The following is a 17438-nucleotide window of genomic DNA, read 5'->3' as shown; positions in this document are numbered from 1 at the left end:
CTCTTTTGTACACCAGGCCTGGGCACATCACTTATGGCTGGAAACTTACCTATGACTTACCTACACTGAGAAGCAGGACTGTGTTTTATAACTTATTGCTATGGAAAGTTTCAAACATATACAAAAGTAATGAGAGCTTCCTTGTACGTGACATCCAGGTTTAGCAAGTCTGGATTTTAATCCATCCCAAACCCATCTTTTTGAGGAATCAAAGTGAACTTTTTCTTAGACCATCTCCTTAAGATATGATATATGTGAGTTATCAGAAGGGTCCTGGGTGTAGCAGAAAGGAGATGGGTATTTTCAGAGCATTGACTGTGCCCAATACCCTAAGAAGAACTTGCTAGACAGGTTAGCTAGAACAGGAATGTTTTTGTTTCCTTGTTGCTAAAGTAAATACCATGCAATGGGTTGGCTTAAATACTTTTTGGGCTAGAAGTCCAAATCAAGGTGATGCTTTCTTCCCAAAGCCAGGTGTTCTGTGCTGGCTGCCAGCGATCTGTGGTCCTTGACTCCTCTGTCAAATGGCAGTGCATGTGGTAGTCTCTTCTGGCCTTCTCTTCAGGGTTCTTGACTTTCAGCTTCTGGCTGCTCCTCTTTGTCTGAATTTCATGCTGTTTATAAAGGACTCCAGTAATAAGATTAAGACCCATCCTGAAAGAGATGGGTCACACCTTAACTGAAATAACCTCATCAAAAGGTCCTACTTAAAATGGGTTCAAAACCATAGGAATGGATTAAGTTTAAGAACATTTTTCTGGAGTGCATGGCTCCAAACCACGTCTACCCTCTGAACCCAAAAAGAAATGTCCTTTCTATATGTAAAATACATCGATTCCATCATAACATACCAAAAGCCTCATGTCATTTTAGTAACAATGCTATGTTCAAAGTCTCATCAAAATCAGTTATGGATTTGTCCTGGGGCACAGATCCCCTCTGTCTGTGAATCTGTGAAGCTTAAAGAACAAGTTACCTGGGTAGAAGGCCCACTTCCTCCAAGCACCAGGGCAGACTCACCCTTTCCACACATATGGGTGCTTTTGCATTCTAGGCCTAAGAAGATATCTTTGGTGCAGACCTCAGCGTCCATGATTCTGCCCATGAAGTGATTTTTCCTTCAGTCTGCCCCTTTTCTGTCCCTTTTAGTCCAGATTGGCAGTGGTTCAGTTCATATAGATTATGCAAACAATTTAGTAGTCCTGCATGTTATTCACAAGAGTCCAGTCCATCAGACAAAATAACTTTTCACAGATCCTGCCTGGATAGCTGCATTTTCTAATCCTGACTTCCACTGATTGACTGCATCCATGTTCAATTAAACCCTCATTATGGAGCACTGTTCTCCTGGGGATTTGCTTTCCAGAAACTCAGAAGTTTTTTTTCCCCAAGCCATCTTGGTTTCTTTGTGCCCAGGAGATCAGTTATCAACTTACACCTTTCCTCGCACATTTTAGTATAAGCTGCAAGGAGAAATCAGGCTGCACTTTGCATTTAGCCTAGTAATCTCATGTAAAAATCCATGCTCATCACTCTTAAGTTCTGCCTTCCTTCTGACATCAGAACTCAATTTCACAAAGTTCTCTGCCACTTTAAAACAAGGATTGCTTTTCCTCTGGTTTCCAATAACACATTCGCCATTTTTGTCTAAGGCCTCATCAGTAGTACATTTAGCATTCCCATTTCTACAGTCTCTTCAAAGCAATCTAGGCCTTCTCTATCAAGCACCTCACAATACTTCTGACCTCTACCCGCTATCCAATTCCAAAGCCATTTCCACACTTTTAGTATGTGCAATAGCAGCATCCCACTCTCCTGGTACCAAGATCTGTTTTAGTTTCCTAGGCAGTTTCAAAGCAAATACCATGAAATAGGTCAGGTTCAACAATGGGAATTTATGTGCTCATGGTTTTGAGGCTTGGAAAATATACAAACCAAGCCATCATCAAGGTGATGCTTTCTTCCTGAAGACTAGCTTCTGGTAATCCTTGGCTCTTCTGTCACATGGCAAGGCAGAAGGCAGCATCTGCTGGTCTCTGCCTTCTCTCCCAGGTTTCACTGATTTCTACTTATTTCTGTGGCTTTCTCTTCTGTATGAATTTCATTCTTATAAAGGACTCCAGGAAGAGAGGGGTAAGACCCATCCTAATTAAGGTGGGACACACTTTAACTGTAGTAACCTTATTAAAAGGTCCTACTTACAATGGGTTTACAGCCACAGGAATGGATAACATTCAAGAACATGTTTTTCTGAAGAACATACAGCTTCAAACCACAACAATCACCTTCAAGTTCTCCCTTCCATTTGATAGCAGAACTCAATTTTGCCAAGTAGAGCCACTTTAAAACAAGGATTGCCTTTCCTCCAGTTTCCAATAATGCATTCATCATTTACTTCTACAGGTTCACTGGAAGTACCTTTAGCATTCAGATTTCTATTAACAGTCTCTTTAAAACAACCTAGGCCTTTTTTATAAAGCACCTCAAAGTTCTTCCCAGCCTCTACCCATTACCCAATTCCAAAACCGTTTCTGCAGTTTTGGTATTTGCAATAGCAGCATCCTACTCCTGGTACCAAAAACTGTTTCAGTTTCTTGTTGCTAAAGTGTAACATGCAATGAATGGGCTGGCTTAAACAAAGGGAATTTACTGGCTCAAATTTTGAGGTTAGGAGAAACCCAAATCAAGTCCTCATCAAAGTAAGCTTTCTTCCCAAAGGCTGGCATTCTGCAACTGGCTGCTGGTAATCCTTGGTCCTTGACTCTGTCACATGGCAGTGCTCATGGTGGCCTCTCTTCTCCCTTTTCTTCAGGGTTCTGTGGACTTTGAGCTTCTGGCTGCTCCATCTGTGGCTTTCTCTCTGATTTTCATTCTGCTTAGAAAGGACTTTGCTAATAAAGGATTAAGACCCATCCTGAGTGAACTGGGCTACACCTTAACTGAAGGGACCTCATCAAAATGTTCCACTTAAAATGGCTTTACATCCACAGGAATGGATTAAGTTTAAGAACACATTTTTTTTCTGGAATACATAGCACCAGACCATCATAGGGATAGGCATAGGGGCTCTGGGATATGGAGTGGGGCTGGAAATGTGCTCAAGGGAACCTTCCCAGAAGCAGCATCTTGGCAGAGATGAGAAGGGTACTTAGCCAGGCAGGAGGATGGGGGTGGAGGAGATGGAAAGGGTTTGGGGGCAAGAATGTTAGGATAAAGACATAGAAGCAAAAGATAGCTTGGCTTATTCGAGAAACTGCCAGTTTTGCATGATAGCTAAGCTAGGAGAGGAGTGAGGGTGGAATGTCTAGAGATAAGGCTGGAGAGGCCTGCAAAGGCCAGGTGGGAATGTTGAAAGCCATGTACAAATGGACATTATCTGGAAGGGCCTGGGACCCCCTGAAAGATTTCAAGAGTAAGTGACATGATCACATTGATGCTTCAGAAGGATTGAAATGACTGCTTTGTAGAGAACATATTGGAGATGGGCAAAACTAGGAGCAGGGGCACCCCTTCAAGCTGTACTGCAGAGGCCCAGGTGGGAGATGATGGCGGCCCAGACACTAAGGCAGAGGCAGTGGGAAGAGAAGACTGTGCTGGGACTGTGCTATGACTGATGAGGGAGATGGAAGAATTGAGGGTGACAGCATTTTGGACATTTTCATTGTGATGAGGAAAGGATGTAAGATGAGGTACAAATGAAGGTAAACTTATTTAAGGGAGATGGGGAATAGCTTCAGAAATGTTATTAGTTGATGATTCAGAGGAGGGAAGAGATTTTATGGAAACAGCCTAAATTCCCAGTCTTTCAGGAGTCATAGGATCTTAAAAATAGTTTGGTTTTTCATCCATATGAAGCTTTCCAATTTTTTTTTTCAGAGATGGAAATGTTATTTTCAGAAAACAAATCCATTTTCTTTGGCAAATTAGGCTGCCCCCACTAAACCCTGTGCATGTAGTTCTGATCATCAAAAAAACAAAGTGGGAATTAAACATCTTACCCTTAGCTGTAGGGATGGTGGGTAGAAGAGAGAGTATTTGCCATACAAAATTAGAGGCTGTATGAAAACTTGAGACTATTAGGTCTCTACTTCAAAACACGACTATATCCAAAGTACCCCAATAGCTTTATATTTACTACCATTCTACATGGTAGAAATTTGAGTGCTCTACCAATGACTACTGTGTAATAAACCTTTCTGTTAGAAAATGCTTGAAAATATTCATCCTCTATTATAAGCCATCTTCCCATTTTTATTATATTATGGTAAACCCTTCATACGCATGTCACCAATCATCAGGTTTAGTAATAAAGAACCTGAAGAACAGGTTCTTTATGCTTCCTTCAAAGAGTAACTATCTTTTATTTTTTAAATTTTATTGATATAAGTCACATAGCATTACCCCCCACACACCCCAGTCACAAAGTAGCAAACATCACCACTAATTCCAGAACACTTTCATTACCCCCCAAAAAATCCCTGAACTTCCCATTCCCCCTCCCTCCCAGTCCCTGGCTACCATACTGTACTTTCCATCCCTATGGATTTACCGGTTCTTGATATATCATATAATATCATAGAATATGTGGTTCTTTGTGACTGATTTCTTTTACCCTGCATAACATCTTCACAGTTCATCCATGTGGTAGCATGCATCAGAACTTCACTCCTTGTTATGTCTGAATGGGATTCCATTGTACGGATATACCAGTTTGCCCATCAATCTGTTGATGGGCATTATGGTTGCTTTCATCCTGGCTATTATTAATGCTGCTCTGAACTTTCATGTGCAAGTTTTTATGAAGACATGTTTTCATTCCTTTTGGTTCAGTGCCTAGGAATGGAATTGCTGGGTCATATGCTAATTCTATATTTAACATTGAGAAACTGCCAGAGTATTTTCCCCAAGTGACTATACCATTTTACATTCCCAATGGCAATATATTTCTCCGTATCTTCACCAAGACTTATCAGCTGCATTCCTGATTCTAGCCATAATAGTGGGTATGAAGTAGTAGCTCATGGTTTTGATTTGCGTTTTCCTAATGACTAAATGCTGCTGAACATCTCTTCATGTGCTTACTGGACATCTGTATATCTTCTTTGAAGAAACGGCTATTTAAACCCTTTGCCATTTTATAACTAGATAATTTGTCTATTGATGGGATATAAGTTCTTTATATAGTCTCAGTACTAGTTCTTTGTTTAGATATATGCTTTGCAAACATTTTTCCTCCCATTTCATCTTTTCAGATTCTTGATGGTGTTTTTTGAAGCACAAACATTTTTAATTTGATGGAGTCCAGTTCTTTTTTCTTTTGTTGCGTGTAGTTTTGGTGTCGTATCTGAGACCACTGCCTAATCCAAGCTCATGGGGAAAAAAAGCCTATGCTTCTTTTTTTTTTTTTTAAATCATTTTTAGCTCTTACATTAGGTCTTCAGTATACAAGGTGTGAAGTAGGGGTACAACTTCATCCTTTCACAGGTGTAGATCCACTTGTGTCAGCACTGTTTTTGACTGTTGGGTTTTATAAAAATATAAAACTTGCTTTGTTTTTCTTGTTTAATGGTGACTCCCTCCTGGGGATGATGAAAAATAAATGAGGTCCCTGGCTTCAACATCAGAGAGACATGTAATGAATGAGTTGCCTCTTACAGACCAGGTACTATTTTGGGTGCTCAGGTTACAAACAAGAATAAGACCTGGCTCCTGTTCTTAGGGAGTTCACTTTTATTATGCAAGAATAGAAAGAGAAACCACTTTGCAGTTTTATTACTGTGGCATCAAATGCTGGCCCCTGAAATGACCCTTTTTAAGTGGCAAGGACATCTTTAAAGAGTCTTTTAGTGCTCCATGTTTTTATTTCTATAGGAGACTTAGCAGGTCGTGCAGAAGTAGTGGGGAAAACATCCCTGAAGATTTGGAATGTGACGCGGACAGATTCAGCTCTTTACCGCTGTGAAGTTGTTGCTCGAAATGACCGCAAAGAAATTGATGAGATTGTCATTGAGTTAACTGTGCAAGGTAGGAATTCATGTAAAGCTAAAACATTTTTGCTCCTTTGAGGCCACAAAAGACAGTACCGATAGAATAAAAAAAAACAACTCCTATTTTGATTTCTTTCTTCTTGAGTTGCGTCCCAAAGGTATCATATGACTTAGGGAGGGAAGACACAACTGACCTAAGACTGCTTGAGTTGGGGAAGGAGAGAAGGGAAGTGGAACCCCTGCTGCCCCTTTCTTCTGCCAGCTCTAGGAGGGGCTGAGATGCATTCCTCCACACCTCCCTCATGAAAGTGGAAGGAATAAAAATGTACTGAGGTGGGGCAGACAGTGACAGATTGTGTTCCCTGGCAGATGTGACTAGGGGCATGCTGGGGTGCAAGAGCCCTTGTCTGGCTTGGAGCTGATTGTGAACTTTGATAAGAATAAGCACCATGTTGCTGGGATTTTAAACACCAAACTGTACTCTTCCTACAGTGAAGCCAGTGAATCCTGTCTGCAGAGTACCCAAGGCTGTGCCCGTTGGCAAGGCGGCCACACTGCACTGCCAGGAGAGTGAGGGCTATCCACGGCCTCTCTACAGCTGGTACCACAACAACGTACCATTGCCCACAGATTCCAGGGCCAACCCACGATTTCGAAATTCCTCTTTCCTCTTAAACTCGGAAACAGGCACTCTGGTAAGATTTCTTCTAAGAGGTGAGGATGTCTTGGGATAAGGGATGCCTATTGTGGAAAGAACAGGTATTAAGAGACATTAAAACCTGTTTGTAAGATGGATGCTAAAAATCCAGGATGTTAGAAATTCTACAGGGAAAATGCTCCCCCTTCCCTTTTAAATAAGTTCTAAGGGGGCAAAATAATGGAGAGAAAACCTGCAGATTAAAAGAAGCTAAAGAAAGATGCAAAGGGTGGGCTTTGTTAAGATCTTGATTTGAGTAACCAACTGTAAAGAACATTTAGGAGACAAAATTTGATTATTGGCTGGATATTTGATCATAGTAAGGAATTCTTAATTGTTTTAGGCATCATACTTTTGTGGCTATGATTTTTTTTTTAAAAAGAGCCTTTACCTTTTAGAGATACACACTTCAGTACTTACAAGACAAAATGGAGTTTGCTTCAGAGTAACGTAGTGGTGATGATGGTGGGCAGTGGGGACCACTGAGGCCATCACCAGCATTACACCACCAGGCTTGGAGGACATATAGTTCTTTAAGGATATGCCTTTTGATCTGCAATATATCCAACCTCATATGGTAATAACGAGTCTCACTCTGTACGTTGTTAGGCTGTTTCCTCCAAATATTGAAGTCCTATCATTGTTACAGATGTCTTAGGCAAGAGTATCTGGGGAGTAGATCTTGTCCAAGTTTTGCAGTCAGCTGGCTCTCGCATGGGGTGGCAGCTTCTTCTCTTTTATCCCGAGAGGTCTGCCCTCTTGATGGTCCTAATTACTTACAATTTTCTGATACAGGTGTTCAGTGCTGTTCACAAGGAAAACGCCGGGCAGTACTACTGTATCGCCTCCAATGATGCAGGCTCAGCCAGGTGTGAAGAACAGGGGATGGAAGTCTGTGAGTTGACTTTTGAAAACATTTCATCTTAAGAGAGGGGAGTTAATAGAAAATTTTTAACTTAAAATCAGGCCATCAGTTTAGACAACTCTTCTGCCATGAGTCAGCTTCTTTCTAGAGCTGACAAGCCACCAAAATCTACTTGGATGCACTGAAAAGAAAGATGAGAAAGTTCGGAGTAACAGCTAAATGCCTAAATAAGTGGTTCTTGCAATGTGTTTATCTCCTCAAAACAGACTTTTTGGTCTTCTGGTGTTGGCAGCATAGCTCATCATATAACTTCTAACAGTAAGTTAAATAAACTCCATTTCTCTGGTTATTGAAATGTAAGGTTGTATGAGGTCTCTAGAAATTTACCACTTATAGCCATTTTGCAGGAAACTGAAACCCAGGTTTTTAGCTCCAATAATTGTATTCTGTTCTGTGATGATCCTCTCTCTAGGGTGTTGGTTCTAAAGGGTTAGGGTTAAGTGTTGGGAAAGGTAGGGGGCAGATGGGTTATACTGGAATCACTTGTGGAGCTTTGTGAATCTCCCCCTTCTCTCTATTTACAATCCCCCTCCACTGCTGTGCTTTCCAAACCTGCCTGATCATGGGAGACATTTGGAACCACATTTCACACAGATTCTAGGCCCCACCCCAGAAGGTACTGAACCAGTCTCGACAGGAGATCTGGAAATGTGTATGCTTAAAGCAAGCATTCCTGGTGATTCTTCTCATCTGTCAAGAACTCTGTTCTAGGGTAGTTTTCTCCTGGAGGAAGATTCTTGGGCTTTGCCTGAGACCCGTTCAATTTCTCAGGATGGATTTTGGCAATTGACATTTTAAAATCAAAATTTCAAGGCAATCTTTTAAATGTACACTTACATTTGAGAACCACTACTCTAGGATAAGGGAGAATTTTGACAAGTTCCGGCTTAGTTGGCATTTGCTGATATATTTCTTACATATTTTCCCAAGCATTTTTATTTGCATAAAGGAAACAGCTACCAGTGCTACCACCCTGAAGATCACAGTGTCCTTTTGCTTTTCATGTAGAAATGAGAAAAGGGATGTAGCGGATGTGAGTGGAATCAAAGGGCTTTCCTCCAGGAGGGCTTTTAGATATGAAACCAGTGGAGTGAAGCGTCAGGTTCTCACCTGGTATTTTTTACTTTTAAGTACTTTATGTATTGTTTCCTTTTCCCAAACAATTTGAAGCAAAAGGAGGCCCTGGAAATAGGGACTCTTCTTCCTTAGGAGGGTCGACTCTGGTTCTGTCCTTGTAATGTAACCATTTCCTCCACTAATAAAATTCTTAGTGATTTAGCCAAAGGATTTTTATGCCTTTTACAGAATGCCAAGCCCATTTTAATAGAGCACTAAATATAACTACATTTGTAGCCTGAGTACTTTTTACAAGTGAAATCAGGAGTTATGGTGTCCTTTATGTTCTAGGCTAGCAAGATTTTAAGTGTCGTCAGTTCTTCTGGATGCAGCAGGCATTAGGTGGCAGAGGAAGAAGTGGGGTGGGGGACGGTTGGGATTTCTTATAAAAGGAGACTATCATATCTTCCCTCAAACCTTTCTCGGCAGATGACCTGAATATTGGTGGGATTATTGGGGGGGTTCTGGTCGTCCTTGCTGTCCTGGCCCTGATAACATCGGGCATCTGCTGTGCATACAGACGTGGTTACTTCATCAACAATAAGCAGGAGGGAGAAAGGTGAGCCTGACCTCGGAGAGAAAACAAACCACGATCTGCCATCACTGTGGCAGCCAGTGGTCACTGAACTGCCCTTTTTCTCCTACCTCACAGCTACAAGAACACAGGGAAGCCAGATGGTGTCAACTACATCCGGACAGATGAGGAGGTAAAGAGGGACGACAGCAAGGGCACATAGCAGGGAAAATGGCATTCCCACTTGAAACCAAGTTGGTCCCAAGATCATTTCCAGATGATCTCACAAAAACCCTGAGCTTGTGAGCCCTGTTGGTCACATGCCCTAATGGCACACACAGTTTGTAAGCTCCAGTAGATGACACTTCAAAGCCTGATTACTTCATTTGATATCAGTTGGTCATAGGTTTCCTCTTCAAGGAAATGCCAGATTTGACCCTGTTTATTTATCCCTACCCTCTCCCGCAAGGCGCTGTGGTGGAGGATGCCCACATTCTCACTCTCTGTTGGCTTCACAGGGCGACTTCAGACACAAGTCATCCTTTGTGATCTGAGATGTGACAGCGTGGCTGCGGGCACATGCAAATACCTCCATTAGCAACTCTGTTCAAGGGCAATGTAGGAGCAAAGTGCACTTGGAAAGAGCTAGACCGTCATGCAAAAGCTTTCTTTTTCTCCCGGCCAAAGTTGACTACTGCTTTCTTACTTTTTAACAAGCCACGTAAATAAAAAATTTTCCTCAAGATGGGCATAGTGATCTCACGGAAAGGAAACAGAATTAGTTCACTGATTCCCAGTTTGTTTCTGACCTGATTCCACATAGCATCAGGGTGATTTTAAAGGTCTCACTCGCGTAGATCTGCCCACGCCGGAGCCTGTGGAAACACGAACCGAATTTACTTACCATTGTTCATCCACACGTGTGGACACTACGTGAGGGTGACAGGGTGGCCCAGCCTGGGGCCTGGTGCTGAGACTCACCATGTGGGACTCGGGAACTGCTGGAATCAGATGGACCAAATTTAACTTGTTTTAAATTGGCCTACAGGCAGCACTGCACAACTTCTTAAAATCTTTTTGATCAGTGTTGTGTCCATCTTGGAAATTTTTTTTTGGATTAGCATTTTGTAAAAACAACCCAAATCAGGAAGGAAAATTGCTTGCTGGAAGAAGAGGTCTTCTTACCTGCAGGGACCCTGCTTATCTATGGAGGCTCTCTGTATGTGAGGAAAACCTTCATCTTAGGCTGAACCTGAAATGGTACTGAAATAACATTCTGCTTTTCTATGGGTCTTGTTTATTTTATAAAATTTTACATTCTAAATTTTTGCTAAAGATGTATTTTGATTATTGAAAATTTCTATTTAAACTGTAAATATGTTGTCATACAGTGTTAAATAACCTATTTTTTTTTTTAAAGTTCAACTCCAGGTAAGAGTTCCAAGCTACAGTGTTAAATTGGAAAATATCAATAATTAAGAATATTTACCCAAGGAATTCTCACAAGGAGGCTTACTGAAACATTCCTTTTTTCCATAAAAGTTTTACCATTTTTCACAAGAAAACTTACGCACCCACACATTGGACCTCTGCTGCTTAGGAAACCTTTAAAAACTTCTGATTGAGCAACACTGAAATCTCTTTGCCTCTCTTCAGAAGAAACATAAGGAGCTCTCAGGTTAGCTTTGAACTGCCACTCCCTCAGATTACCAAAACTATCTATGCCCAAAGACCACCTGGAAGCACCCAGGCACAAACTACTTTAGCGGTCTCCTAGGTTGAGCCACAGCTCACCACTCTACACTGGCACCAGCTACTGACTTGGAAGTGCTCCCATAGTGCCCACTTTCATTTTAAAGCCCTAACTATGGCTTTTTGTCCTGATTAGCTTTAATACTGTTTTCCACATACCATGAGGCAGTTAGTTCACTCCAGGACAGTTTTAGGGTAGACACATCTGGAAAGTTGGATGTTCTCCATGTGGCACCCAGCCTTTGGGTTCCCTGACATTAGTGTGACAGAGCTTGTGGACAGTTCATGAAACAAAGCAGCTACTATTTGTGTTTTAACTCCATTTTAAAATTATTTGTGCATCTCATTAAGACTGTCCATGGCCAAGGGCTATTTTGAAACAAAATCTGTCAATATGGTATTTTTTAAAGAAAAATGAATTCTGCTATTTCTCTTTGCTATGAAGAAAGCACTCTTGACACCACAAGTTCTCTGCCTCATTTCGTAATAAACCGTGACAGGGTGACAGCAGGCCCAGCCTTTCAAAGACTGTTAAGGTAGTCCAGTCAGGGTAAAAATGCCTGGTGGTGAAGAATGTGAAATGCCTAAATCAAAAGCAGGTTTCTAATTTTGATTTTGAATTTTCCATCTGCTTTGAGACCCTGCTCACTTTGTGGGGGACATTAGAAACATCACTCAGAGGCCTCTGTTCTTCAAGAGCAGAGATCGCTGCCTCAGATCCACTGCTGAGGTAGATTCAAGATGTGAAGTGGTTTGAGGCAAGGAGCTTCTCAGAAGGTGCACCTCTAATTCCACTGTGTGCTTGAAGGACAGCTTTTATGTAGAAGAATGTAGTCATCTTGTGATTCAACTTTCAGTGTCTTAATTTTTTATGCTTTGATTTTTTTTTATTGATTACTTGATTTATGTTGACTTTTCTTTTTTAAGTTATGAAATACTTGGCCATAGGATGTTTGGCAGAAGTAGTAGTAGCTGCAGTAATTGCTTAATGGTACTTCTTTTCTTCTGCACTTATATCTTCAATTCTTAGAATAAGACTGTCCCTTCCTCTTCACCTCCTCTTGGTAGAAAGGGATAGCTTTCCCATCCTCTCTTTGTTGGGGAGTAACACACTAGCCTCCATCAGGTGGTTATAGTGACAGGGTAGCCTTAGTGCCTCCCTTTTTATACACTAAAGCCTTCTACCCTAGTGCCATGGGCAACTGGGTCTGACACAGCAGAGAGAAGTGAAATGTGGAGTCTGGGATATAGTTGCCTCTTACTGTAAAAATGTAGACAGAAAAGAAAAAGTTGTGTATTTTTGAGAAGTATATATGACTAAAGATTCAAGAGGCCTCTACAAGTCTAATATTCTGCCCTTTGGTATGGATGTTGCTGTACTTGTACTAACACACCTATAATTTGGTATTTGTTAGCCTTGTTTATAAAAAGCTTTTAAAAAAACCAACTTGGTCTCATTTCTTTCTTCCTCATTTCCTCATATGCTGGGTTGAATTCTTCCTGGAATTTTGTTAGGGAAGTACATTTGAAATGGTGGTCCCAGGTGTTAGAGCCTTCCATTATCATAGCCTACCAGGAGATGGCTCAGTGCCTGAACTGTAGGCAGATCTGTCCCCTGGAGAGCTGCTTGGTGACTCATTCAAACAGTGACAGGTCCACGTTGTGTCACAGCCTGCACACATGTGTGATGCCAGTGGAGCACAGAGACCTTCCAGTCACACAGGGACTCTGTTCTTGATTCTAGTACTGGGACTAAAACAAATGAACCAACTGAATCTCTTCCTGGTCATTCTTGGAGAAAACATAACACAGGAACATAAATCTATGGTTATTATTTAAGAATGGTTATGATCTCATCAACCAACTAAAACCTGATCATGAGCCTCAAGTAAACATCCTCTTATAGGCAGTTCCACACAAAAAAATCTATTTTGCAAAACTTTTGCTATCAACTTTTAAATTATTTTCTAAAATTAGTTAATTATTCTTATCCAGCTATATGAAATTTTTCTGTCATTCTATTAGGAAGAAATTGCTGATAATTTAGTACCTTCCCAAATGGCAATGATAAGGGACCACATGTGCAAGTGGGAGAAAGGAGAGAGAAGGAACATAGAAAACACAGAATGAATTATAATGGGCAAAAATCAATGTTTAAAAAAAAAGGGTGAAGAATTTGAAACCATAACAGGAATTCAAATTATATGTGTGTGTGTGTGTGTGTGTATCAAGCACAACTTTGTAACTTAATAGTAAAACTGGAATGATATTTCATTAAAATACATAGTATGCAAATATTCTCTAATGGTAAAAAAAAAATGTACCCAATGTAAATTCTCATAATTACCTAGTAAATGACATTTCTGGTGCAAGAACTATCACTAAAACGCTTTAATCAAATTCTTAATTTTCTGTTTTCAGTATTAGAATCTGTAATCCATAAACTTCAATCTAAGTAAGCTTTAAGATACTGACTGCACATGTGTGTCATCATGCCAAGCACTCACTTATCCAATGGAGATGACTCCGCCACCTCTCTTGAACACACGTGTTTTCAGTTTGCCTAATGCTGCTGACAGAAAAGCCTAGATTCATGCCACCATCGTGGGGTAACTTCCTTAGCAGGCTGGCACACAAACCAGCATCAAAGCTGTACTGGGGAAGGGATGTGAAGTAGCTCTTTCACAAGCAAGAATCTTATTGATATCCCACTAAGGACGTCTGCTGTTGGGAGGCAGACAACTCCTGTATGGGAACAAAGTCAAGAGGCTGGACAGATGAACCAAATCTTACAAACAAAATAAATCATTTTTCCTCCTGATGGCAAAGATCTGGCTTTGTTCTTCCTACACATTTTATGTAAAATCAAAATGACTACTCATAAAAGTTCTGTTCTACAAATGGAAGTACTCAATTGAATACTAGAGGGCTGTGCTTAGGCTTAACCTTTATCCCAATTTTAAAAAGCTGTACACTTAAAAAATATGCACTATAAATAAAAATATCACAATTTTGTCATTAGATAGGGGATAGTATGTACCATAAGGAAATTAAATTCTAACAGAGGCTTTGATTTATTTAAAAGAAAAGCAAAGTGTCATGTTCCTTCAGGACCAGAACAGAGCTTCTCAGAATATACTTGACACTTTCAAATAATAGTAATAAATAGCTAGACTTTAGGGACAAGAAAACCTAAATCTGGCATTTCTCTGTTATTTTACACTTTTTCAAAACATATTTCACCAAGAGAAATAGAGATTTGCCAGCTAACAACATAAGCAGACTCCTCAGGAATGCTGGAATCGAAAGGAAGGGCTTTTAGGGCTGGTGTTCCCAGCAATGTGGAGAAATGGCATGCCTGCCTCTCCCCAGGCAGGAAGCAAGCAGTCTCCTGACGTGCACTCCCTGGAATGAACTGCTTTAGTTGGCTGTTTTCAGGGGGGTCTTTCGGAGAGATCTCCTACTGGGGGCTGGCTCATCTTGATTCCTGGCTAGGTACTTCACATTCCACTGCTGAGGCTTTGGGGCCCTAGGGAAAGAGAAGATACGATCGCTATGGAACAGAAAGAGCACCCTGCCTCAGACACCCACCTCAGAAGGGACTCTTGGTAAACTTACGGTTTATCAGGCAGTGATAAACATAAAATTTCACTTCCTTGATTCTGGGCTTCAGAAGTCACTGAAAAGGAGTCAAACAAAAACAAATTCAGTTTTTCCCAGAGCTCCCAAGGTGGGCAAAGTACCAGGAAGGAAGAACCTGTTACTTGCCTTTAGCTGAAGAAGGAGTCTGTGGTATGCTTATATAGCTGACTCCTGCTCCGAATGTGACATCAGTGATGGTCTCTGGGGAAGGGGGAAACAGCACCATCAATGAAAGCTGGTCAGATATAAACAGCAGGTGAAGCAATCTGGGAGGACAGTCACAGGGTTTTTGCCAGTTTTCGTTCCTGGCTTCTACACCCTCCAAACCAGTACCCGAGCACTAGGAGTGTAACATAAGGACCTTACTTGACTTGACAGTTCAGTCTGCACCTAACAACCAGGCCTTGTTTGTGTGGTCTTTCTGCAGTTAGAAGACTCCTTCTTTCCCGGAAACTCCCTTCCTTTACTCCCACAACATTAACCTCTCCAGACTCTACTATGGACTTCTCTGTCAGCCCTGCAAGTACTTACTGATTACTATCTTATGTCCCAGTTACTACCTACATGCCAGTGATCCCCACTTTCAGCTCACATGTCTTTCCTGAGTTCTAGTTCTACATCTTCTACTGTGGCCCCCCAAGATCCCGATGATTCTTCAGTTCATCACCTCAAACTCCTCAGTAGACTCCTGGTACATTTCTATCTGAAGTTACTTCACTTCAGGGAACCATCAACTCAAGCTAGAAAGAGAGGGCCTTCTCCACAGCTAATCAGACACCAGGTCCTGTCAATTCAGACTTCCACTATCTCTTCATTCCACTGACTCGCCTACTTCATGGGGCATGTGCATCTCACTCGAGCCATTTGGTTTCCAGTTCACCCTCAGGAGTTAGGGGGTCCAGGTGTTGAGAAATATAAGAACACAGCCTCTGTCTCTTACTAGCTGTGTGAATGACATCTCTAAGAAGCCTCAAGTTTCTTCATCTATAAAATTTATGTCAGGATTGGAGGAGTTCATTCATGTAAAATACTTAACACAGTAGCAGGTACAAGTTAAGTACTGAAGAAATGTCAGCTGTAGTCATTATTTGGGTAGTCCCTAAGTCACCAGAGCTATGTAAGCTTCCTGCCCTTCTTCAGCTACCAAGTGGCTGCCGTGTCAGTCCCATCCCAGTCCAAGTGTGCACAGAAGCCCCCCCGCAAGCTGGCCCCAAGCTCCCTTTGCAAACTCACTTGTTACACACATCTGCCTGGGTCCATCCAAATCTGCCTGTTGCCATCTAGGCATGCCCTGGCTCTGTTTCACCTGCATCTCTGCAAGAGGGTGTTCTCCCAGACCTGAGGCCTTCCTTGTGGTCATGTTGTGTGTGTGTGTGTGTGTGTGTGTGTATGTATGTATGTATGTATGTATGTATGTATGTATGTATGTATGTAATATGTGTGTGTGTATTGTGTATGTATTATTATTTTTTAATTGACAAACCAAAACAACATACAGACATGAACACTCTTAACATACAAAACATTCCGTACATGCTGTACAGTCAGTGGCTTCTAATATCATCACATAGTTGCATTTCATCACCAGGATCATTTTTTTGAACATCTGCATCATTCCAGCAAAAGAAATAAAAAGAAAAATCTCCTACATACCATACCCCTTACCCCACCCTCTTATTGACCACTATTATTTCCATCTACCCAATATATTTTAACCTTTGTTCTCCCTATTTTTTTTCTATACCCCTTACCACTCCCTTTCATTGATCACTAGTATTTCAATCTACTCAATTTGTTTTAATATTTATTCCCCGTATTATTTATTTATTTTTCATCCATATTTTTTACTCATTTGTCCATACCATACATAAAAGGAACATCAGTCTTGTAGCATTTTGTACTTACTCCTATTACCACACTAATCACAACATTATAACTTAATTAGTTAAACTGTGTTTCTTCCAATAAAACTTAAGCTTCTTACAGCTGTTTCTTATTCTCCTTTGCATCCCTCCCCCAGTACCAGTGCCATGCCGGAAACAGTCAAGGTTTGGTAGCAAGGTTTGGTGCTGGAGGCACATGTAGAGTGTAAGGACATTCGTGAAATAAGCTTGGTGCTTCTCACCATTCTCCCCAATACTGTGACCCTCTCGTATGTGCACATCATCTATATCCAGTCTGTGTACAGTGCTATGCTACTGATACGTGCTCAAGCTGACTGGCAAGGAGAGCCTTGTATCTTCATCCCTGCCATGAATGCAGTTTTGTTTACCACTGTCTCTGCAAAGTCTCTCCTTGTGCTGCCATTTGACCCTCCCCTTCTCTTTTCACACATCCTTGCTCCTATCAAGAAGCCTAAGCACACTGCAGGTAACAGTCCCCACCCTTTACAGAAGCCCCTCTGCACTAGCTTGTCGATGGCCATGCACTCTGTGCTGAGAATCAAAGGCAGAAAGCCTCTTTGCTGCCTGAATTAGAGCAGTTAAGAGGGGTTGGTAAAACTCCCATTGATTTCCAGTTAAGAGCCTAGATCTGAAAAAATATGCATTTCCATTCAGCAAAACTGCTTTGGTCAGGTTGAATACCAGTGGTGGACCAGAATAGCTGAAAATGGGTAGCACTTTTCTCACTAGCTCTGTGGAGCTGAGACCACTCCCTGACAGGCATTCCCACCTAAATTCAAAGTCCTCAAAGGAACGTGTATTCATAAACTACAGAGAAAACTGAGTTCTTTTAGGTTACGTAACAATTCTCCCAGAAAAGAAGGCTGATAGGGAATCCTTCAGTCAGCATTTCTTCCTAGTT

At 41.3% G+C, this 17438-nt stretch overlaps 2 protein-coding genes across 6 annotated transcripts in view; one reads left to right on the top strand and one right to left on the bottom strand.

The window, feature by feature from the left end:
• The window catches only part of JAM3 (junctional adhesion molecule 3), a 118462-nt gene extending 108480 nt beyond the window's left edge, over positions 1-9982 (top strand). Inside the window, exons 4-9 of one of the 3 annotated variants that reach the window (XM_077112394.1) lie at positions 5872-6024; positions 6480-6682; positions 7480-7579; positions 9155-9284; positions 9378-9432; positions 9758-9982. In XM_077112394.1, coding sequence (XP_076968509.1) covers positions 5872-6024; positions 6480-6682; positions 7480-7579; positions 9155-9284; positions 9378-9432; positions 9758-9793 — 677 coding nt within the window. In that variant the 3' untranslated portion in view covers positions 9794-9982. Of the gene's footprint in view, positions 1-5871; positions 6025-6479; positions 6683-7479; positions 7580-7815; positions 7868-9154; positions 9285-9377; positions 9433-9757 lie in introns of those variants that run through there. The other 2 variants (XM_077112395.1, XM_077112396.1) reach the window with 2 other exon arrangements.
• A 4066-nt stretch (positions 9983-14048) lies between these two features.
• NCAPD3 (non-SMC condensin II complex subunit D3) overlaps positions 14049-17438 on the bottom strand; it is a 103107-nt gene continuing 99717 nt past the window's right edge. For all 3 annotated transcript variants that reach the window (XM_077112391.1, XM_077112392.1, XM_077112393.1), the window contains 3 exons: positions 14760-14834; positions 14610-14670; positions 14049-14520 (listed from right to left, as the gene is read on the bottom strand). In XM_077112391.1, the coding sequence (XP_076968506.1) occupies positions 14412-14520; positions 14610-14670; positions 14760-14834 (245 nt within the window). In that variant the 3' untranslated portion in view covers positions 14049-14411. The remainder of the gene's footprint in view (positions 14521-14609; positions 14671-14759; positions 14835-17438) is intronic.

Source organism: Tamandua tetradactyla, chromosome 8, assembly GCF_023851605.1.
Source record: "Tamandua tetradactyla isolate mTamTet1 chromosome 8, mTamTet1.pri, whole genome shotgun sequence".
Lineage (NCBI taxonomy): Eukaryota > Metazoa > Chordata > Mammalia > Pilosa > Myrmecophagidae > Tamandua > Tamandua tetradactyla.
This window is presented reverse-complemented; position numbering and strand designations above follow the sequence as displayed.